A 24,917-nucleotide genomic window follows, 5' to 3' on the forward strand; every position below is an offset into this window, starting at 1 on the left:
GAAATGATCGAAGTGGAGAAGATTAACATCTCTCCATCCTTCTCCAGTCTTTCAAATCACTGTAAAGGCTGCTGGGGGAAAGAAAGAAAAACGAGAGCCTCGAAAAGATTACAACTCAGTTTTCTGCTGACAAGCAGGCTTCACATCCAGAGGAATATGGAGATAAAGAGAGGCATATATTCTAACATGTAAGAACACGCCCGGCTCTAATTAATAGAAGATGTGTTAGTCAGATAACATAATTCAAAAGAAATCAGAACATTAACAGAGCCAGATCTTTATGGAGGCACTATTTTTTTTTTTAAATCACTTTGTAGAATGTTTCTTCAGGTTCAGTATTATGTTAAAGGAAGATAACAAAAGCCCCACAATAGGCAATAATACACAACGATAACAGAAAACACATATTTTCCATTATTAAGCCGCGGTGAGGCAGTAGTTAGAGTGCAGGCTCCTTCTGCTGCCTGCCGGCTGCCTGCAATTTGGCAGTTTGAATCTCACCAGGCTCAAGGTTGACTCAGCCTTCCGTCCTTCCGAGGTGAGTAAAATGAGGACCCAGATTGTTGGGGGCAAGAGGCTAACTCTATAACCACTTAGAGAGGGCTGTAAAGCATGTAAAGTGGTCTATAAGTCTAAGTGCTGTTGCCATTGATGGAATGATCATGATACGAGGTAGCAGTTTGTTTAAATCCATCTTTATAAGTTTGCACAGGCACAAGAAAATGTATGTTTGGGCTCTGTTTATGCTCAAGGAACAGAAGCAGTAAGAAGCTGAAAGCGCTCTCATTAAGATAATATAAAGAAGGTTTATTTGGTTGATCCATTTCTACTATCCCATTTTCTTACTGAACCACTGAGAGGGTTGATTTGAATCTCCTTCCCATGATAGCCACTCCTGCTTGAAGATTTGATCATTTTATCATAAAACAACAGAATAACAGAGCTAGAAGGCATCTTGAGGTCTTCTAGTCCTGCCGCGCTCAAGCAGGAAGGCCTATTAGTATTTCAGACAAATGTCTTCTTAAAAAATTCCAGTGCTGGAGCATTCACAACTTCTGGAGGCCAGTTGTTCCATTGATTAATTGTTCTTAGTATCAGGAAATTTCTGCTTAGTTCTAAGTTGCTTCTCTCCTTGATTAGTTTCCACCCATTGCTTCTTGTCCTGCCCTCAGGTGCTTTGGAGAATAGTTTGATTCTTCATTGTGGCAGCCCCTGAGACATTGGAACACTATTATCATGTCTCCCCTAGTCCTTCTTTTCATGAAACTAGACATACCAGTTCCTGCAACCGTTCTACTTATGTTTTAGCCTCCAGTCCCCTCATCATCTTGGTTGTTCTTCTCTGCATTCTTTCTAGTCTCCACATCTTTTTGATATCATGGCGACCAAAACTGGATGCAGTATTCCAAGTGCGCGCTTTATGGCGGAGGGTAGTCATTTTAGATTATACATGCCTCATAAACTGAAGTCTTGCATGATGTCACTTCCTGCGGTGCAGGATACAGACATTCAGCTGCAAGTGATCAAATCTTGCATAATCAAAGAATATTTGTACAAAGGAGAATCAGCCCTAATTGCATTCAAAACTCCATAATGGCTTGTTCCCCATAGTTCAACTCTCAGTTCCACTTGACTGGCGAAGTATTAGCAATAAATAACTGTCCAAAGAAACAACTGGGAATTTTCTTAATTATGGGACTCACTTATTCTAATGCCTATTGGCAACCAGAAGTGCAAATCGCCAGGTTAAGTGAAATAGGACATAGCTCAGGGGTGTAATTCAAAAATTTCTCCTACCGGTTCTGTGGGTGTGGCTTGTCGGGGGGGAGGTCATGTGACTGGGTGGGTGTGGCCAATTTGACATCACTCACATCGAGGGGCTCCTCACTGGCCCCTCCCCTCCTAGCCACTCCTTGTCACAAATGGCAGGAAAATAAGGAGGGGAATATTCCTGCCTACCATCCTTCCCTCAGTCTGTGCTGAGATTGAGGAATGGATGACAGGCAGGAAAATCCCCTTCCCCATTTTCCTGCCTTTCACAAAAACAGCTCCATTCTAGCTGCTCCCGTCCCTTGTCCCCCTCCCTCCTGGTAAAAGTAAAGGTAAAGGTTCCCCTCACATATACGTGCTAGTCGTTCCCGACTCTAGGGGGCAGTGCTCATCTCTGTTTCAAAGCAGAAGAGCCAGAGTTGTCCGAAGACGTCTCCGTGGTCATGTGACCAGCATGTCTCAACACCAAAGGCTCACAGAACGCTGTTACCTTCCCACCAAAGGTGGTCCCTATTTTTTCTACTTGCATTTTTTACGTGCTTTCGAACTGCTAGGTTGGCAGAAGCTGGGACAAGTAACGGGAGCTCACCCTGTTACACGGCAGCACCAGGGATTTGAACCACTGAACTGCCAACCTTTCAATCGAAAAGCTCAGCATCATAGCCCCTTGAGCCACCACGTCCCTTAAAGGGACAGGCTGCGGCAGCTCCATTCTGAATGGAGGGAGAAAAGTTAGCATTCTCTCTGCTGCATTTAACATTGAATTCTGTGGAATATCAACCGCCCAGAAGAGGTGAACAGTGACTGGTCAGGTGTGGGTGGGGTAATTACTACCAGTTTGGTAACTAATGTCCATAATCCTTAGCGGTTTGCCTGAACCGGTCCGAATCAGTAGGAATTCAACCAGCAAATGCTCAGTCTTACATATAGGAAAAAAGAATCCAAAAACTAAGTACATACTAGATGGACATTACCTTACAGACGACCCCCATCCCGTTAAAGACCTTGGAGTTTTCATGTCAAATGATCTAAGTGCCAAAGCCCACTGCGACTACATAGCAAAAAAAGCTCTAAGAGTTGTAAACCTAATTTTGCGTAGCTTCTTTTCCAAAAACACCACACTACTAACCAGAGCATATAAAACATTTGCTAGACCAATTCTAGAATACAGCTCGCCTGTTTGGAACCCTCACCACATCTCTGACATCAATACAATTGAACGTGTCCAGAAATATTTTACAAGAAAAGTTCTCCATTCCTCTGAAAACAATAAAATACCCTATCCCACCAGACTTGAAATCCTAGGCTTAGAAAACTTGGAACTCCGTCGCCTTCGACAAGACCTAAGCTTAACTCACAGAATCATCTATTGTAATGTCCTTCCTGTTAAAGACTACTTCAGCTTTAATTGCAATAATACTAGAGCAACTAATAGATTTAAACTTAATGTCAACCGCTTTAATCTAGATTGCAGAAAACATGACTTCTGTAACAGAATCATCAGTGCTTGGAATACTTTACTTGACTTTGTGGTCTCTTCCCATAATCCTAAAAGTTTTATCCAAAAACTTCCTACTATTGACCTCACCCCATTCCTAAGAGGACCATAAGGGGCGTGCATAAGCGCACAAACGTGCCTACTGTTCCTGTCCTATTGTTTTTTCTTTTCTTCTTCCTATATATATGCTTATACCTCCTTATATTTACTCATATATGTGTTTATATACTATATAATCTTTTTGTATGATTCCTACATATATTGTTGTGACAAAATAAAATAAATAAAATAAAAAATAAAATAAAGATTTCACCCCTGACATAGCTGCTTCAATAAATACTCAATTTTGCACACTGCTATTCCATTGTGTTATCAAAAATGTCTAATAATCAAATCACACTTAACTGCCTTAAACAGTTTTTGCCTCAGTTATGTAAAACACATACAGACAGAGAAGCATCTGGCTAGATTTTGCAGAAGAACAATTCTTAACCCTGTTTTTATTAAATCTACAGAGAAAGTCTGTAGGCTGCCAAAGGACAATTAGGCCTGCTGGAGTTTAATTTTCCAGCCATTAAATCTGTGTATTGAATTTTAGGCTATTTCCAAATCCTTCTTTGGGGAATAGTTTGCTTTCGTTTTGCTTTTCTTTTTCCTTTTTTTTTTAAAGGAACTAATAATTCTCCCATACTCCGTAAAGAACTTGTTCCTCCGTTGTGCCATTTTTAATTCCATATTTTTTTTTGCCTTTGTAATGATTCATATACAAATAAGAAGCTATTATGTTATTCCTTCTTCCTTAACCAATTTTTTAACTTTGGTATCCAGGCTTGTATAGAATCATATCAATCTTAATGTACTTTTTTTCTGATAGTAATTTACTAATAAGACACTGAGCTTGTCAATCAGAAAGGTTGGCAGTTCGGCGGTTCGAATCCCTAATACAGGGGGGGTTGGACTAGATGACCTCCAAGGTCCCTTCCAACTCTGTTACTGTCACTGAATCCCATAGGGAGGGCCTCCTCAGGGTGCCATCAGCCAAACAATGTCGACTGGTGACCCCCAGGGGGAGGGCCTTCTCTGTGGGGCCACCTGCCCTCTGGAATGAGCTGCCTCCAGGGATACGACAACTCCCTGACCTCTGGACCTTCTGCCGCGAGTTGAAGACTTTTTTGTTTTACCGCGCAGGGCTGTCTTAAAGTAATAGTAATTTTAACAGGGGTTTATTATAGCTTTATTATTGATTTTAAGTTTTTATTTTGGCCTAATATGAATCAGATTTTTAAAAATCTGTTTTTAATTTTTGTGCTATGTGTATAATTGTGTTTTTATCTGGCTGTAAACCGCCCTGAGTCCTTTGGGAGAAGGGCGGTATAGAAATTAAATTAATAAATTAATACATAAACTGTTACTGTTAAAATATGGTATGAAAGTTGCGTTTCTAACAGTCAGATTTTTTTTCCCCTTTAAGTTTGCATTCTGCACCAGAGTGGCATAATATAGCTGGTTCTGAAACCCTGTTTTAGGATCAGCTGGCTTGCCATATTGAATATTTTAAATCCATTGGAGATGATTTTCTAGTCAAACATATAATAAAGGTCAAGAATTATTGTGCTAAGCATAGCTGCATGCTGTCTAGTGAATAGATTGAAAGCTGATCCTATCGTTCGACTGCAGCAGCCCACTTCAAGATTAGATGCCCCTTTAATGCTCAACCAGTTTTCCCCGATTTTTCTTTTTATACTTTAAACAAGGTCGTTTTGACTATTCATAGAACCAAAAAGATCTTGAACTGCCTCAGAGGTCCAGGAAAGTCCTTGGTGCAAAGAAATACAGCTTGAAGCATAGCCAAGGATTTGAACGTTTTATTTATCTTCCTAATGCTGTCCTTTAGATTCCGCTATTTAAAGATAGGAATTCTTGCACTGCGATCTTATTTCTTGATCTTCCTCCCCCCTCAAAAAAACATATTTTGGATTAGAGCTACAGCTTTATTATATACAGACTGTATGCCACCATCTTTAATCAGACTTTTTTTTAAAAAAAAGTTTTTATTGGTTTTTTACCATAACAAAACACAAGACAAATATATATAACATAAACACATAATCTGTGTTTTCTTTTTACATGAAGATTTCGTTCCTTCAGCTTTCTGCTTTATACATTCCCTTTTTTCCTTCTTTTTTCCTATTTTTTAAATAATTTAAATAATCTTTGATTTTATCTTTGATTTTATCGTCCCTTTACATCTAGTTTCATTTATTTACAATATTTTACACATTTGTTATCTTCTCTTCTCCATCCTTTTTTTTCTATTCAGTTTTCCTATTCTCCAACCACTCGTACCATTTGGTCCATATTTGATAATATTCTGTATTTTCCTTTTCCTTTATTTCTTTCTTTAATTTATCCATCTCCGCACAGTCCAGAATTTTCTCCAGAATTGTTTCTTCTTCTCTTGGTATCTTTTCATTTTTCCAGAGCTGTGCTTAGGCAATCTTTGCCACCGTAATTATGTGAAATACCAAATACTGAATATCTTTCCTATAAGTTCTGGTTAGTATCCCAAGTAAGAACGTCTCTGGTTTCAAGTCCACCTTATGTCCGCTTATCTCTTCTGTCCAGTTTCTGGACAGACTTTAAATTGGACTTTAATCAGACTTTAAATTAGTGTTTCTCAACCCTGACAACTTTAAAATGAGTGGATTTCATCTCCCAGAATATCTCTGGCCAGTGTGCTGGCCAGACAATTCTGGGAGTTGAAGTCCACCCATCTTAAAGTTGCCAAGTTTGTGAAAAAAAACATACTTTAAACCAGGGGTGTCAAACACAAGGCCTGCAGGCTGGATCTGGCCCGTAATGTGTTCGGATCCAGCCCGCAAGGAAAATCTAAGTCCGGTCTACCCAATGCAGAGGAAACATGCCAGCAGTATGGGGAGTGGTGTCAAGCTGGCCACGCCCACCCAGTCGCCCACACCCAGTGAGTGGCATCAAGCTGGCCACGCCCACCCAGTTGGCCACACCTATCTAGTCAGCCACGCCCACCCAGCTCCCTACTCCCGCAAGTCAACCACGGCTCTGATGTGGCTGTCAATGAAATTGAGTTTGACACCTCTGCTTTAAACAGATAATATTGATTCTTCGTTGATGTCTTTAAAAAAGTGTTGAAGTTTAATGCTGGATTTTTACATTGGTTTGTTTATATGCAGCTTTGTGTTACATACGGATGTTCTGTTGCACTGATTGTACACTGATACCCCCACTCAAAACCATCTTAAAAATCTGTCAGAGAGATAAACACTGTGGAATGTGATTAACTGATAGAGGAGAAATCTCTTACTCTGACCTGGCCTCTGCTTCTAAGAGTTATGAAGAAATGTGAGCTAATAGCAAAGGGCAAATGTTTGGAGATCATTAAATAAATCTCCGATGGAGCACATTCTAAGATGAAACATTTTAACAGCATGGCAGATTGGTTAAGGACACGAGCTTAAGATGCTAAATCAGGAATCTGTGCTGTTATACCACATAACTGATATCTCATGCAGCTTTTTTCAAAAAAAGAAAAAGAAAGAAAGAAAGATTACAAATAGAAATGTTTCCCAAACCACAAAGAAGGGGTTATGCGCTTAGGAAAACATAGCAAAGCTGTTCCTTTGACACAATTCAGATTCACAAGTACCGTGACTGACAGACCAATGAAATGAGGATTAATGGTCTCTTTCTATTCCTCCAGCTCCATTATTGTTTGCTTGCTTGCTTATTTGTTTGTTTAAAAACAAAGCGGGTCATATGGTGATCCAGGGTTTTTTTCCCCCTCGCATGTCATGGTGAAAAGTCTCATAGGCTAATGAATCCTGGGTATGCAACCTGATACTCATGGGTAATATGTGGTATTGCTTTGCGTTGGAAAGCCTTTGCATGGAATTTCCCTTGTAGGACAGTTGAGATACGAAGGAGGCGTTCTTTTAGAGCAGTGGTAGTCAACCTGGTCCCTACCGCCCACTAGTGGGCGTTCCAGCTTTCATGGTGGGCAGTAGGGGTTTTGTCTGATACTGAAGCACTTTCCTTTTTTTAAAAAAATTTTCATAGCATTATTTAAAAACATTTTCATTAGGATTTCGTAAAATTCTCTGTGACAATTTAAATTTCTGAAAATATACTATTTGTATCGCCCGCGCATAAGTTTAGTTCACGTTACGTAAGTGAAACTAAATGGCGCTATAGTGTGACCGCAAACAAAAGAGCCTCGTCCCAGAATAGCTCACGCATCTCCCCCCATACCACCCAGCTGTAACAGACAAGCAGAGCTGGTAGCTGGCGCTCCCCCCCAAACCCAATCCACGATGCGCGAGAGGCATGCGCAGACGATGATACACGGCGCATTACTGTGGAACCGGTGGGGGGTTAGAAAATTTTACTACTAACAGAGATACAAAAGTGGGCGGTAGGTATAAAAAGGTTGACTACCCCTGTTTTAGAGGCTTTTTGAGGAGTTCTGGAATTGTAGAGGATTCAATTGTTGTTGTTGTTGTTGTTGTTGTTGTTGCTGTTGTCTCTTTTATTCATTAAACATGAAACTCAGTCAACTGAACATTTAAAAATGTTTGATCACTGGCCGGTTTGATTGCCTTGCAGTCCAAGGGACTCGCAGGAGTCTTTTCCAGCACCAGAGTTCAAAGGCCTCAATTCTTTGGCATTCAGCCTTCCTTACAGTCCAACTTTCACAGCCATACATTGCAACTGGGAAAATCATAGCCTTAACTATACACATTTTTGTTGTATATCTTTACCTTTACCAGGAGAAGATATAAATCTAATAAATGTATTAAACAAGCATTCCTCCTTCCTTCCACGTGTAGCCCTAGAAAAATTAAATTAAACTCTGAATGTTGGTTAAGTTAGACACATCAAGACAAGAACTATTTGCAGGGGTGAAATGTAAAATTTGTTACTACTGGTTCTGTGGGCGTGGCTTGGGGGGAAATATGACTGGGTGGGCATGGCCAACTTTTTTTTGTTAACTTTTAAAAGCATTTTTTCTACAGCCTCTTCGGCCAAAGAGGTTGTAAAAAATGCTTTTGAAAGCCTGTGATGATAAGGCAACTCAGCTGGGATCGCCAGAGGAAAAAAAGCTTTTAAAGGGTTCTGAAGATCCCAGCTGAGTTGCCTGATCACCAGAACCTTTTAAAAGCATTTTTTTTACAACCTCTTCGACCGAAGAGTTTGTAGAAAACATGCTTTGAAAAGGTTCTGGCGATCAGGCAGCTGAGATCGCCAGAGGAGCCTTTTAAAAGCTTTTTTTTTACAACCTCTTTGGGCAAAGAGGTTGTAGAAAAATGCATTTAAGGGGTTCTGATGATCCCAGCTGAGCTACGCGATCATCAGAGGTTGTTTTTTTTTACTTTTAAAAGCATTTTTTTCAGCCAAAGAAAAAATGCTTTTAAAAATTAAAAAAAAAAACCTCTGATGATCGCGTGGCTCATCTGGGGTGGGGTGGGGGCAGGGCAGGGTGAAATGTAAAATTTGTTACTACTGGTTCTGTGGGCGTGGCTTGGGGGGAAATATGACTGGGTGGGCATGGCCAACTTTTTTTTGTTAACTTTTAAAAGCATTTTTTCTACAGCCTCTTCGGCCAAAGAGGTTGTAAAAAATGCTTTTGAAAGCCTGTGATGATAAGGCAACTCAGCTGGGATCGCCAGAGGAAAAAAAGCTTTTAAAGGGTTCTGAAGATCCCAGCTGAGTTGCCTGATCACCAGAACCTTTTAAAAGCATTTTTTTTACAACCTCTTCGACCGAAGAGTTTGTAGAAAACATGCTTTGAAAAGGTTCTGGCGATCAGGCAGCTGAGATCGCCAGAGGAGCCTTTTAAAAGCTTTTTTTTTACAACCTCTTTCGGCAAAGAGGTTGTAGAAAAATGCATTTAAGGGGTTCTGATGATCCCAGCTGAGCTACGCGATCATCAGAGGGTTTTTTTTTTTACTTTTAAAAGCATTTTTTTCAGCCAAAGAAAAAATGCTTTTAAAAATTAAAAAAAAAAACCTCTGATGATCGCGTGGCTCATCTGGGGTGGGGTGGGGGCAGGGCAGGGGTGAAATGCTCCCAGTTCGGACCGGCTCGCATGATCCGGTAGCAATGGCGGCGGCTGGTTCGGAGGACCGGTAGCAAAAATCCCTGGCCCCACCCCCCCGCCTCTGCTGAGCCGCACCATCAGCAGAGATTGGTTTTTTTTTTTACTTTTAAAAGCTGGTTTTTCTTCAGCCGAAAACAGCCTTTAAAAGTAAAAAAAAGCCCCTCAGCTGAGATCGGCAGAGACTTTAAACTTTTTTTAAAAAAAATTAAAGTCTCCTCTGGCGATCTCACCTGAGTTCCTCATCAGCAGAACCTTACTTGTACTCTTACTTGTAGAAAAGATGTTTTCTACAAGTAAGAGTAGAGATTCTAAGGCACTTACCTGATTACTGATGAACACATGGCTTTTTTCCCAGCCCGAAAGCAGTTTCACTTTTAGCCCAGACAGAATCAATTGCTTAGCTAATCTATTTCCTCAATGATCAATTAATGCTGGCTGGCTTTGCTGAGGAACTCTGGGAATTGAAGTCCACAATAAAATAAAATAAAATAAAATAATAAAATATTTGTGCAGCTTTCTGAGATTTGGTGTGTATCTGTAGTGTTTCACTCTAACTACACAAACACACAAAATCTCAGAAAGCTGTATGTGGCATTTTGTGTGTGTGTGTATGTCAGTTGTGTTGTGTGTGTATAAAGTGTGAAAGTTGGTTTTTGAGCTTTTTGTGGCTGTGTGAAGTGTGAAGTGCAGCTGCTTTTACATTATGTGTGAGTCAGTTGTGTTGTGTTGTGTGTGTGTAAAGTGTGAAAGTTGGTTTTTGGTACCTCTTATTGTTTTTTTATACTTTGTTTATTATTTTTATTATTTATTGTTATTGGCCATGCCCACCTAGTCATCTGACCACCAAGCCACACCCACCAATTAAGCCACGTCCACAGAACCTGTAGGGAAAATTTTTAGATTTCATCCCTGGGGCAGGGATTTTTGTTACTGGTTCTCCGAACCATCCGCTGCCATTGCTACCGGATCAGGCGATCCGGTCCAAACCGGGAACATTTCACCCCTAACTATTTGGCAAGGAAAGGCAACTGAAGCTGAGGATGAAAGAAAAGAACAACAATCTGGGGATGATCCGATTCTTCTCCATGTCTTCCTTTTGAGATGGGCCACCTTCTTGAATTATTTCCCCTTTAAGGTTCGCAGCATTTAATATCTGGGAATAAATCAGCTTTTTGGATCAAAGAGTGACGAGCTCTTCAAAATGGAAATTCTGGGTCTTTTTGAAGGCAAGTTTTCAAAGCTCTCCATAATATCCGCATCTCTCCAGCGCTCTCTCCACTTCTGTGGTTTCTTCAAAGGGGCTTCTTCTTTTCCCTTTTTAATCTCCTTAGGCACTGAAACACTTTCATCCAGAAAGAATCAAGTTGCTGAACTGCGCACAAAGCTTCTAATCGCCAGCCAAGCTAATGGGATTTTTTTTTCTCTCCCTTAGTTGTTGTTTCAAACACTTCCGCTGCTTCGGGTGAAATCGAAAGTTTCGTATTTATTCCGTGTCTTTTTCATCCTACGGAGAGAATGCGCTTCATTTCTGATAGCCTTTGTAAATCTCAGCTATTTGATTTACAACGCCTTCCAACCTCATGGGCTCAAGGCAAGTAAGAGCCTCATTAACACAACATTTCTGCTCAAACTGTCATGCAAACCATCCTGGTTTGGCAACCCCGCTGGAGGAAGATACTCCCACGCTTGGAGAGACGCCATCTTAGGACCATTTCAAAGGCGATGCCTCGCGTTCATTTCTAGCTCTAAGGCACAAGTCAAGTAGCTGTGATATTAGATATAAACCCTGGGCAATTGTGCTTAGATTCAAGTCTTTTTAATTTTATTTTTATTTATTTATTTATTTATTTATTTTATTTGTCACAACAGTATATATAAGCATAAGCATGAAATAACTATACGATATATAAGCATATAAATATATATAAGCATGAGTATGTAATAACTATGCTAATTGGATATAACGAAAGGAAATAATAGGACAGGAATGGTAGGCACGCTTGTGCTCTTATGCACGCCCCTTACAGACCTCTTAGGAATGGGGTGAGGTCAATAGTTGAGAGTTTTTGGTTAAAGCTTTGGGGATTTTGGGAAAAGACCACAGAATCTGGTAGTGTATTCCAAGCATTAACAACTCTGTTACTGAAGTCATATTTCCTGCAATCAAGATTGGAACAGTTAACATTAAGCTTAAATCTATTGTGCGCTCGTGTATTGTTGCAATTGAAGCTGAAGTAGTCTTCAACAGGAAGGACATTGTAATAGATGATTCTATGAGTTAAACTTAGGTCATGTCGAAGGCGGCGGAGTCTTCCAAATAATATCTGTGGCTAGAGTTATTTAAGGCTTTTTTTTTTAAACCAAACCTTCTCCTTCAATGTCTCAGACATCCAGATCATGGTTGTCCCAAAGGTGCTTTTTCAAGAGGCAATTGGACTTTCTGGTTTTTCTTTGAAGACGTTTCGCTTCTTATGCAAGAGCTGAAGGAGCTTCTTGGATGAGAAGCGAAATGGCACTCAGAGCCAAAGAAGCTTCTTGAATGAGAAGCGAAACGCCTTCAAAGAAAAACCAGAAAGCCCAGTTGCCTCTTGGAAAAAAAGCACCTTTGGGACTTCTTCAATGTTCTTTAATATCTCAGGGGCTGCCACGAAGAAGAAGGGGGTGAATCTATTCTCCATATTCACCTGAGGGCAGAAGACAAGGCAATGGATGGAAACTAATCATGGAACCAACTTAGAACTAAGGAAGAATTTCCTGACAGTGAGAACAATGAACCAGTGGAATGACTTGCCTCCAGAAATTGTAAGTGCTCCATCACTGGAAGTTTTAAGAAGTGATATAAGTCTAAGTGCTGTTGCTATTGCTGTGTTCTGTGTTCTATAAACTGGGAAATCATGAGACACAAAGATGGATGATCTTGGACCGGTCACTTTCTCAGCCCTAGGAAAACCTTGCCAAGAAAACTGCAGGGACTTCTTCAAGCAATCTCCAAGAATCAGACATGATTGAACAGAAGTAGAGAAAAAAAATCCATATATGAATTTCAAAGGGTTTCAATGTACATCAGTGCCATTAAATAGATACCTGAATATTGAAACTATTCATAGACTAGAATAGAATAGAATTCTTTATTGGCCAAGTGTCATTGGACACACAAGGAATTTGTCTTTGGTGCATATGCTCTCAGTGTACATAAAAGAAAAGATACGCTCATCAAGAATCATAAGGTACAACACTTAATGATAGTCGTAGGGAACAAATAAGCAATCATAAAATCACCTATTGCAATGTCCTTCCTGTTAAAAATTACTTCAGCTTCAATCGCAATAATACAAGAGCAAACAATAGATTCAAATTTAATGTTAATCGCTTCAATCTTGATTGCAGAAAATATGACTTCTGTAACAGAGTTGTTAACGCTTGGAACTCACTACCTGACTCTGTGGTCTCTTCTCAAAATCCCAAAATCTTCAACCAAAAACTGTCTACTGTTGACCTCACCCCATTCCTAAGTGGACTATAAGGGGCGTGCATAAGAGCACAAAAATGCCTACCGTTCCTGTCCTATTGTTCCCTTACATTATATCAAATTAATACTTTTGCTTATATATATACTTATTTTAGCCTATATTATATATTTTATATATATTTTAGCCTATATACATGTTTATATGATTACATGATATATTGTTGTTTTTTATGTCAATGTTTGCATATACTGTTGTGACAAAATAAAAAATAAAAAATCATATCATATTAGAAAACAGTCAATATAAATCGTAAGAATACCAGCAAGAAGGTTACAATCATAAGTGGGAGGAGGTGGATGATGGGAACGATGAGAAGATTAATAATAATGCAGACTAAGTAACTAGTTTGACAATGTTGAGAGAATTATTTGTTTAGCAGAGGGATGGCGTTCGGGGAAAAACTATTCTTGTGTCTAGTTGTTCTGGTGTGCAATGCTCTATAGCGTCATTTTGACGGTAGGAGTTGAAACAGCTTTTGTCCAGGATGTGAGGGGTCTGTAAATATTTTCACAGCCCTCTTTTTGCAGTAAACAGGTCCTCAATGGAAGGCAGGTTGGTAGTCATTGTTTCTTTTGCAGTTCTAATGATCCTCTGAAGTCTGTGTCTGTCTTGTTGGGTTGCAGAACCGAACCAGACAGTTATAGAGGTGCAAATGACAGACTCAATAATTCCTCTGTATAACTGGATCAGCAGCTCCTTGGGCAGTTTGAGCTTCCTGAGTTGGCGCATCTTACTGTTTCTTCCCTTTCTTTCTCTCCAAAGCTACTCTGTGCCGTTTATTTCTGTGTCTTGTCTTCAATATAAAACAATTTTGTTTCCATGGCTATAAATAATGTTTTCCTTTCCTGGGTGGGGAGAACTAATAAGATAATAAATTTTGAATGATTACCAAATAGCTTCTGGAGCCTGATGAACATTTCATCATTTTTGGGACTGGGTCTTTACCCTGAGGACTTTAATTTCCTTTCCTTTTTATTACTGTTCCCCTTCATACTGAAAATGTAAACACTCCATAATGATCACTCCAAAGGAATTCCACAAGTAGACAGCCTCCAAAAACAGAAAAGTCTGATATGGTTTCCAGATTATTACTGAGAGGGAAAAAAAACTAATTCTAATTTGCCAGATCTTAATTAAACTCCATTTAGCTAAGTCCATAATTCTTTTCTCTCCATTTTTATAGCTTCCTCTTTGTGGTAGGAACTAGTTGGAGTCTTCTTTCCTTCCTTCCTTCCTTCCTTCCCCGACCTCGGAAGGATGGAAGGCTGAGTCAACCTTGAGCCTGGTGAGATTCGCACTGCCAAATTGCAGTCAGCTGGCAGTCAGCAGAAATAGCCTGCAGTACTGCACTCTAACCACTGCGTCACCGCAGCTCATTCACACATTTGGAGAATATTTAGCATGGAAAAGCTGATTTAGAAGACCTCTCAACATAATCCATGCACTGGTCTGAAACACCTTTGGCCAGATCTCAAATGCCTCAGGACTATCATCATGATAACAACTCTATTAGAGCAAGTTTGAGACATTTTATAGAAAATCTCAGCCCATGGATTTCCAGAGTCAAAATGCCTGGCTTTTATCATCCTACTCAGGGGTGAAATCCAGCAGGTTCTGACAGGTTCTGGAGAACCGGTAGTGGAAATTTTGAGCAGTTCGGAGAACTGGCAAATACCACCTCTGGCTGGCCCCAGAGTGGGGTGGGAATGGAGATTTTGCAATATCCTTCCCCCAGGAGTGGGGATTTTGCAGTATCCTTCCCCTGGAATGGGGTGGGAATGGAGATTTTGCAGTATCCTTCCCCTGCCACACCCACCAAACCACGCCCACCAAGCCACACCCACAGAACCGGTAGTAAAAAAAATGGATTTCACCACTGATCCTATTGGTTGGTTGTTGGGAATTCTGGAGAGGACGAAATTGGTGAAGTACTTGACAGGATAGCTTGTCTCTTCCTACAATTAAAAATTCAAGGCCTAATTAATTTTGTAATGATACGTTGATGGCTTGTATACCTGATCTTCAGATGCAAAATAGGTCTTCCTGAACCCACAGATAAAGTTATAAATCTGTTTAAAGCTCTAATTGCTGCTCATTAAAAAATCAAGGGAACCAGTATAAAGCAGATGATATCATGCCGTGAGATCGAGATCTCCCACAGACTCAGAAGGATCACACGAAACAGCCTTTGCAGGACTAATTTTATTTTATTTATTTATTTATTTATTGAATGATGAGGTTGAGGGATTGAACTGTAAAGGTGTCTCGCAGGTTAGATAAGTGCCCTACAGATGCTTGTAGTTTCCGAGACTTTCCGGTGCCTTGCACTGATTAGTATTAAACCTTAAACCAGGAAGGCCCTGAGTGCTGTGACTACATCTTCCTGAATCTCACACAGGTTACTCTGATCAAAATGGAGCAATCCAGAGAGCAGTGTGCAAGCTGTAACACCCCACCTTTAAAAAAAAGACAGGTGAATGCTATCTTGCCACAGAATAATTAAAGATGCAAGTTGCCTCAGGCCAAAGGAAGATTTTGGCTGCAACTGACAGCTCTGCACTACAAAGAAGTTGAGCGTGGTAGTAGCGTGTTCTCTATCCCATGAAGTAAACCTTAGCCCCCAAATTAAAGATAACTCTGCAGATAATGGGAGAGAGGAGAGACACTGCCAAGAAACTTGGCTAGTTCTACTCCAACGTCTTATGTTTTTCCTCAGCATGCTTCAGATGTTTTCCTCAGGTAGGAGATACCATACTTGGCTGAAAGGTTCATCTTTCGCCATATCCTCTGCCAACTTCTTCTCAAGTCTTATCAACTTTCCCCTCTGTTCAAACTCTCAGGCAAATCTCAGACAGCCAAGGGATGTAGGCCCAGATTGAAAAATGATCTCTCAGGGCCAGGAAGACATTTTGTTGCTTGAAAGGGAAGAGGAAATAAAATTTCTGCTGGCCCGAGTCACAAATCTGCAGCAACCGAAGCCACATGGGTTATTTCAATGCGGAATGTGAAAACCACAATCTCTAGCTTAGCAATCGTTCAAGTGATAATGTGCTGCCCTGTTGTGAAATCTGAAAACTGTTACCTAACGTAGTGTTTTGCTCCAAGAATTAGGAAGATTTTGAAGTCTCCATGAATGTTTTTGGAAGGTTTATACCCTGTTTCCCCGAAAATAAGACCCAACCAGAAAATAAGCCCCAATTAAGATTGTCAGCCAGATGGCTGCATTTAGTACGGTATTCCCCCCACCACCACCAAATAAGACCTAACCAGAAAATAAGCCCTAATGCATCTTTTGGAGCAAAAATTAATATAAGATCCGGTCTTGTTTTCGGGGAAACACAATAGTTGGACATGTCCAGTCCCTTCCACATTCAGTAGACGTAGGAATTTATGTGTCACATTCCTAACCTGCATTAACAGAGGAATAGAATCAAGATCCTGTGAAGTATTAGTACCACTTTATAATGCCTTGGTAAGATTACACTTGGAATATGGCATCGTGGATACAAAAAAGATGTTGAGACTTTAGAAAGAGTGCAGAGAAGAGCAATAAAGATGATTAAGGGACTGGATGCTAAAACATATGAAGAACGGTTGCAGGAATTGGCTATGTCTAGTCTGATGAAAAGAAGGAGTAACATGGTAACAGTCTTCCAATATTTCAGGGGCTGCTACAAAAAAGATGGGGCCAACCTATTCTCCAAAGCACCTAAAGGCAGGACAAGAAGCAATGGATGTAAACTAGTAGACATGATAGCAGTGTTCCAATATCTCAGGGGTTGCCACAAAGAAGAGGGAGTCAAACTATTCTCCAAAGCACCTGAGGGTAGAACAAGAAGCAATGGGTGGAAACTGATCAAGGAGAGAAGCAACTTAGAACTAAGGAGAAATTTCCTGACAGTGAGAACAATTAATCAGTGGAACGACTTGCCTTTAGAAGTTGTGGGTGCTCCATCACTGGAGGTTTTTAATCAGAAATTGGACAACCACTCATCTGAAATGGTAAAGGGCCCCCCTGCTTGAACAGAGGGTTGGACTAGAAGATCTCAAATGTCCAAGTCTGTTATTCTGTTTTTTGCCCTGACCCTGGAGAACATCAGTCCCCCACCCCATGTTAGTTGCATGAAGTTTGCATTATTATTTCTCTTCGTGCTATTTTCACTTTTTTCCTTGTACAAAAAACATTTCTTTTTGAGCCAGGAGATGCAACTTCCATAGTAGCAAGTCTATTTCTGCCTTACGTGTCAACCCTGTAGTGAACCTAGCGGAGGCCATCTTGGAGGCTTCAGGGTTGCCACGCAACAGAGGGGGTGAGGGGAATAGCTAGATGGGGTTTTGTAGCCAAAACAATGAAGTTTTCCTGTGGGAACCAAGGACATTCTTACAGGTGGCTTTCTAAGAGGAGGAGGGAAGTAACCAAGCAACCGGCCAGCACCTTGATTGGACAGCGTGACTTGGTGGGGAGCGGAAACTTTTACTTTTGAATTAGGTGAAAGCCGCAGGAACATTCAGAGTCGGCTTTTAACAGTTGTGCCAACATGATGTATCCAATAAATTGTCCTTTGAGGAATTTGCCTGTCTCAGAGTTCTGCTTTCGATGGGTGCATTGCTCGGAATGCTGACATCACCTTGGAGTGGGCAGGCTGTGCTCATAAGAGGAAGCTTTCAACATGATCTGTCTCGTGTCTTCTTGGGCTCTTCTTGTAGCAATATGCTGACATGGTTTAGTACATTCTTTCTCAACCTCAACAACTTTAAGCAATGTGGACTTTAAGTCCCAGAATTCCCTAGCCAGCAATGCTGAATGTGAAATTCTTGGAGTTGACGTTCACACCACTTAGTTTTTTAGGTTGAGAAACACAGGAAAAGGAACTCATTACCAAATTGTTGGTCAACTAATATTAGAAGTTTGGTAACCAGGTTTATTGCTATGACATGTTGAGGATTTTGATGCATTTTTAATTATATCTTCTATATATATATATATATAAATAACTCTGTGTGTGTGTGTGTATGTTCCAGCATAACTCTGGAACGCCTTGAGCAATTTCAACCAAACTTGGTACACAGATGACTTACTCTCTGGAAAGAAATACTGTGGGGGTAAGACATCTCTAACACCCCTCAGTGTGTGTGTGTCTGTGTCTGTGTGTGTATATTCCAGCATAACTTTGGAATGCCTGGGCCGCTGAAATGAAAAGGAATGAATTATATCTTTAGTGTCAAATCACAGTACTTTTGACAGTGATAGTGTGCATTTTGGATTCAAGTTCTGTTAAGATACAGCCTGTTGTGCCTTAAAGTGGCTTCTACTGTACAGCACAGTGGAGTTGCCATGGTAATGGCTTCACAGTACTCCACAAGGGGGCTCCCTCTGGTAAGGCGGATTGGTTCTTAAAAAACAAGCAAACAACCTGGGCAACACTGGGTTATCAGCTACTATAAAAATAATAACCCATCTTCTCTTGTGCAATACCTCCTCAAGCTGACTGTGGAGTTTGGTTGCAAAAAAGGGAGAAAGGTTTTGTTCATAAATGTATGTCCTGAAACACCTTAAAAAAAAAGGGAAGGAATATGCATTTAAGTCAAGACTCAGAGAATTTCACTGGGCTACAAATGTTGGGAAATTATCAGCCTCCACAATCAAATGTGTTAATTTTACATATTTTGGTTAGATGAATTAGAAAACATAATAAATATAATTTATCATTCTAGTTTTGGTCGCCATCATGTAAAAAACATGTGGAGACTCTAGAAAGAGTGCAGGGAAGAGCAACAAAGATGATTAGGGGACTGGAGGCTCAAACATATGAAGAACGGTTGCAGGAACTGGGTAGGTCTACTTTAATGAAAAGAAGGACTAGAGAGACATGATAGCAGTCTTCCAATATCTCAGGGGCTGCCACAAAGAAGAGGGAGTCAAGCTGTTCTCCAAAGCACCTGAATGGAGGACAAGAAGCAATGCGTGAAAACAATTCAAGGAGAGAAGCAACTTAGAACTAAGGAGAAATTTCCTGACAGTTAGAACAATTAATCAGTGGAACAACTTGCCTCCAGAAGTTGTGAACGCTCCAACACTGGAAGTTTTTAAGAAGATATTGGATAACCATTTGTCTGAAGTGTTGTAGGGTTTCCTGCCTAAGCAGGGGGTTGGACTAGAAGACCTCCAAGATCCCTTCCAACTATTCTATTCTATTCTATTCTATTCTATTCTATTCTATTCTATTCTAAGAACTGATAAAGGTGCTGGTTGGCTAAAGTTTTCAAAAATATTTCACAATAAAGATTTATACACAGGCAAGTATATTTGCCTACAAGGGAGGGAGGTATCTAACGATCATGAAGCCTTTTAACTTCTCGACGAAGTACGGTAGAACAATGAAAATTGTACCACGCGGAGGTGTATAAATTTATCTTCATTTTAAGAACAGCAAGGCAGATGACTATGAAAAACACGTAGAAAATTTGCTCAGGTCCTATAAAGCAGGGGTCTCCAACCCTGGCAACTTTAAGACTTGTGGACTTCAACTCCCAGTAAGCGAGCTTTGCTGGCTGAGGAATTCTGGGAATTGAAGTCCACAAGTCTTAAATTCAAAATTACGAGGGGGATATGCGATTGTGCTCCATACCTTTTCTGCAAAATGTGATACAGCAGCGAGAATGGTGCCACGCCAATCATTATACACAGTGGTGGGTTTCAATTTTTTTTATACTACCGGTTCTGTCGGTGTGGCTTGGTGGGCGTGGCATGGCTTGGTGGGCGTGGCTTGGTGGGCGTGGCAGGGGAAGGATACTGTAAAATCAAGATTAGGATTCAGGGGGGTTTAAGCTGTATTCAAAAGGGTTAGCAGTAGTAGTGGGATTCAAGTAATTTAACAACCGGTTCTCTGCCCTAATGATTTCTTCCAACAACCAGTTTGCCAGACTACTCAGAATGTTAACAACCAGTTCTCCCGAAGTCGTGCGAACTGGCAGTGGTGCAAACTTCCCACCATGGATTAGGAGATAGTGTCTTTTTCATTCAGAAATGGAGGTTTGAAGTAATACTAAACCGTGACAGTAGAAGTAGGCTTTTATGCATTGGTACTTCTAGTAGCACCAGACCAACACCTCATAGGTATCCATTGTTTGTTATTGTTGTTGTTAATTGATGTTGTGTCTGACCAATCGCGACCCCATGGACAACGTTCCTGCAGGCCTTCCTGTCCTCTACCATCCTCTGGAGTCCATTTAAGCTCACGCCGACTGCTTCAGTGACTCCATCCAACCACCTCGTTCTCTGTCGTCCCTTTCTTCTTTTGCCCTCCCTCTTTCCCAGCATTAGGCTCTTCTCCAGTGAGTCCTTCCTTCTCATTAAGTGGCCAAAGTATTTCAGTTTCATCTTCAGGATCTGGCCTTCTAAAGAGCAGTCAGGGTTGACTTCCTCTAGGACTTACATAGCTATCCATTGCTTACTTTGATCTAATTAACCTTCAGGGCCTTGATACAGACTAATTGAGATCGCTTCTGTTGCCCAATCTGGCTTTTAAATGCATCTTGTATCAGGGTAGAATCTCTGTGTTTTGATTAACAGGCTTAGCAAGAAAAGGAACAGCTGAGATTCAGATTTCTGTATCTGAGGAGATATAAAATATAGGTGAAGGTGTGGCTGGCATATGCAAGAGAAGCAGAACCGGGATACCGGGAGAAGGGGAGAGGGAAGACTTATCGCATCGAGGGCTGGGAAAGGCATATTTATCGCTCAGGTGTGGCAAAGCCGGAAGTCTACCGGCTTTGTAGAGTATCCCTAATTCATGCTCGTGAAATTTCCACATCATTGGCCAAATTTCTCTGGGAATATTTTTTTTTAATGTGTAATTCAAGCAGGACACTTTCTCAGAGGGTATTGTGTTAGGCCATTGTTGTTCAAAATTGCTACCAGAGACCTGTCAGGCTGGGAAGCAATATTTTGAATTAGGCCTTCAGGCCTGCCACGTTTACTGCTGTGGGAAACTGGGAGGGGGGATTATATGGAGCCAGGGTGATATATAGTCATAACAATGTTCCTTTCTTAAGAAGTGAAGGCCAACTTGCCCTGCACCTGGGAGGCTGGACCTGGGAGGCATCCCCAGTTGGGATGATGTTTGATTGGACCATGTGATGGACATGTGGGTGTTGGGCAGGGACTTGGACTTTTCTTTGGGTGGGGAAAACCTGGAAACTTTCAGATTCGGGTTTTCCCAGATGTGCCAATATGACATCTCTAATAAAATGTAGCTTTGAGGAATTTCAAGCCTCTGAGTTTTCTTTCGTGGGGGGGGGGTGTTACTTGGAATCCTGACAAGACCTTTCCCTTAACTTCTTTTAATCTGTTTCTTTTTCTTACACAAGGTATGTATTTAGGTTCATCAAGAAACCTGTAATCCTGCAAGCCCAGGTTCCTTCTAAATCAGAGGTGTCTAACCTTGGCTAATTTAAGACTTGTGGACTTCAATTCCCAGAATGGCTGGCTGGGGAATTCTGGGAGTTGGTCCACAGGCCTTAAAGTTGTCAGGGTTGGACACCCCTGGTCTAGATCAGTGGTGGGTTGCTACCGGTTCATCCTGGATTGGACAAACTAGTAATGGCAGTGGCATGAGGCTCCACCCACCTGCCCAGATGACTCTGCGCATACGCAGAAGTGTTGCGCGCCTGCGTGAGCATGCACGTGCCAGCAAGCAAACCAGTAGCGATCAGAATTGAAACCTACTACTGGTCTAGATCATCCCCAAAGAGGCCACACAACCCAGAGTTGGGTAGACAGGATAGGAAGAGAGTAAGGATAGCCATCTGCCAGGTTATATCCATTAGGATGAGAGTAGTAAGGGTTTAGTCTGGCAAGATTCTGTCTATTGGGTGTAAGAAAATAAAGAACTGAACTGCGACTGAATTGCTCTTCAGTGTGCTTAAGATGAACTTTACAGAAACTGTATTAAAAAATGAAGTATCAGAATCTAATCTAGATTTGGTGTGTTTTTTTAAATTTTCTTGGAGATTAAGGAACTGCTTTATTTCCTTTTTCTTATTTCATTCCTGAATTTTTATGGTTTCCTATTTTTTATTCCCATTCTGTGCTTTTACATAATGTTACTTACCCCAAACGGGAACAGCACAATGGATACATGCATTGCATGCAAATACGTTAGCCTTGCGACACCAGCTTGCAATACAAGACAAAAAGGATTAAAAAGGGGAGAAGATTAAGGCCAGACATCGTGAAGTCTGTCTCGTAGTTTTTAGAATACTGGTTAGGCCCCTCCCAGATTTCTGCACCAGTTGGAAAACCACACTACATGTCTGTAATCTCATGACCTTAGCAGTATTGGGAGCTGGGCTGATTCGCTTTGGGCTTGTAGGTGATCCTATCCTAACTTCTGTAAAATCTGGGTTTGTTAGTGAATGTGTGAGGTAGGTTAATTTTAACTTTGGGCCATCAGAAAGAATAGTCGACTCCTGTGTTTTAGACTTGATTGTTTTTCCTTAGTAACTCAGGTTCAGTTAGGGAAAAATGTGTAGAGTAGAGAATAGTAGAAATAGTAGAGAATAATAGAGTAGAATAGAGTAGAGTAGGGTAGAGTAGAGTAGAAATAGTAGAGAATAGAAGAGTAGCATAGAGTAGAGATAGTAGCAAATAGTAGAGTAGAATAGAAATAGTAGAGAATAGAAGATTAGAGTAGAGTAGGGCTGGGGAGTGGCTCACCAGGCTAATGCAGCCTGTTATTAACCCACAGCTGCCTGCAATTACAATTACTGCAGGCTCGAGTCCCACCAGGCCCAAGGTTGACTCAGCCTTCGATCCTTTATAAGGTAGGTAAAATGAGGACCCAGATTGTTGGGGGGGGCAATAAGTTGACTTTGTATATAAATATACAAATAGAATGAGACTATTGCCTTACACAATGTAAGCCGCCCTGAATCTTCGGAGAAGGGCGGGATATAAATTCAAATTTAAAAAAAAGAGTAGAGTAGAGTAGAGTAGAGTAGAGTATAACAGTTAGAAAGGACCTTGGAGGTCTTCTAGTCCAAGACAGGCAGGAAACCCTATACCCTTTCAGACAAATACTTCTGCAATCTCTTCTTAGAAACCTCCAGTGTTGGAGCATTCATAACTTCTGGAAGCAAGTTGTTCCACTGATTGTTTGTTCTGTCAGAAATTTCTCCTTAGTTCTAAGTTGCTTCCCTCCTTGATTGGTTTCTATTCATTGCTTCTTGTCCTACCTTCAGGTACTTTGGAGAATAGCTTGACTCCCTCTCCTTTATGGCAGCCCCACAAATATTGGGGCACTGCTATCCTGTCACCCCTAGTCCTTCTTTTCATTAAACTAGACATACCTGGTTCCTGCAACTGTTCGCTATATGTTTTAGCCTCCAGTCCCCTAATCCTCTTTGTTGATTTTCTCTGCACTCTTTCTAGAGTCCCAACATCCTTTTTACATCACGGCGACCAAAACTGGATGCAGTATTCCAAGTGTGGCCTTACCAAGGGCTTATAAAGTGGTATTAACACTTCACATGATCTGGATTCCATCCGTCTGTTTATGCAGCCCAGAACTGTGTTGGCTTTTTTGGCAGCTGCAGCACACTGCTGTCTCATAATTAAGTGACTGTCCACTAGGACTCACTTAAATGTGCAGTATCCCATAGTCATATGATCATGTTTTGCCATTTCTTTTTCGCCTTTTTCCAGCATAAAACGCTCATTGGATAATATGGGCTTGTACTTACGACCATGTGGTTTACTTAACACCACATGGTTTGCTTAACAACGCCAGTGACTCAAAAGTAACCATTGTAAAAACAGTAATAAAATCAATCTGGCCACATGATGCCTCGACTTAGGACCATAATGACTTACAACTGCTAGGTTGGCAGAAGCTGGGACAAGTAACGGGAGCTCACCCGGTTACACGGCAGCACTAGGGATTCGAACCGCTGAGCTGCCGACCTTTCGATTGACAAGCTCAACGTCCTAGCCCCTGAGCCACTGTGTCCCTCCACTATTTATTTTATTTAAGCATGTAAATAAACAATACTCATGCTATCAGGGCTTATTGCTCCCATAAGCATTATGAATGCCAAAATGGACTTTGAAACTTAGCAAGAGAACAGTTAAAAAAACAGATAAAGTGAAGAGCACCCGGAGGCTCCAGCTGGTCCAGAATGCGGCTGCGCGGGTGATAGAGGGAGCTACCCGTGGCTCCCATATAACACCTCTCATGCGCAAGCTGCACTGGCTGCCTGTGGTCTTCCGGGTGCAATTCAAGGTGTTGGTTACCACAGGACCGGGTTATTTACGGGACCACCTGCTGCCACCATTTGCCTCCCATCGACCTGTGCGCTCCCATAGGGAGGGCCTCCTCAGGGTGCCGTCAGTCAAACAATGTCGCTGGCAACCCCCAGGGGGAGAGCCTTCTCTGTGGGGGCACCTACCCTCTGGAATGAGCTTCCCCCAGGGCTTCGACAGCTTCCTGACCTCCGGACCTTTCGCCGCAAGCTGAAGACGTATTTATTCTTCCGCGCAAGGCTGGCATAAAATGATTAGTAATTTTAATTGGTTTTTTATGATTTTTTATGGTTTTAATGTGTATTTTAATTAATGGGCCAAATTGAATAGGTTTTTAATGGGTTTATATTAATTGTATATTGTATGCTTTATTGTGTTTTTACTTGGCTGGAAACCGCCCTGAGTCCTTCGGGAGAAGGGCGGTATAGAAATTAAATTATTCTTATTCTTATTCTTATTCTTAATGAAACCATGATACGATGAATATTAAGAGTCCAAATCCTAACTTACCTTAAATATTGATGAGGTTAACTTAGCCGGTGACAGATCAGGAAAGAGTTGTTAATGCCTGGAATACAGTACCTGACTCTGTGGTCTCTTCCCAAAATCTTCAACCAAAAACTATCTACTATTGACCTCACCCCATTCCTAAAAGGTCTATAAGGGGCGTGCATAAGAGCACCA

The 24,917-nt window shown here is 41.1% G+C and overlaps 1 protein-coding gene across 1 annotated transcript in view; it reads left to right on the top strand.

The window, feature by feature from the left end:
* The window catches only part of CFAP299 (cilia and flagella associated protein 299), a 349,756-nt gene that overhangs the window by 277,550 nt on the left and 47,289 nt on the right, over window positions 1–24,917 (top strand). Inside the window, exon 5 of the mRNA XM_058193437.1 lies at window positions 4,046–4,052. Coding sequence (XP_058049420.1) covers window positions 4,046–4,052 — 7 coding nt within the window. The remainder of the gene's footprint in view (window positions 1–4,045; window positions 4,053–24,917) is intronic.

Source organism: Ahaetulla prasina, chromosome 8 (assembly GCF_028640845.1).
Source record: "Ahaetulla prasina isolate Xishuangbanna chromosome 8, ASM2864084v1, whole genome shotgun sequence".
Taxonomy (NCBI): Eukaryota; Metazoa; Chordata; class Lepidosauria; order Squamata; family Colubridae; genus Ahaetulla; species Ahaetulla prasina.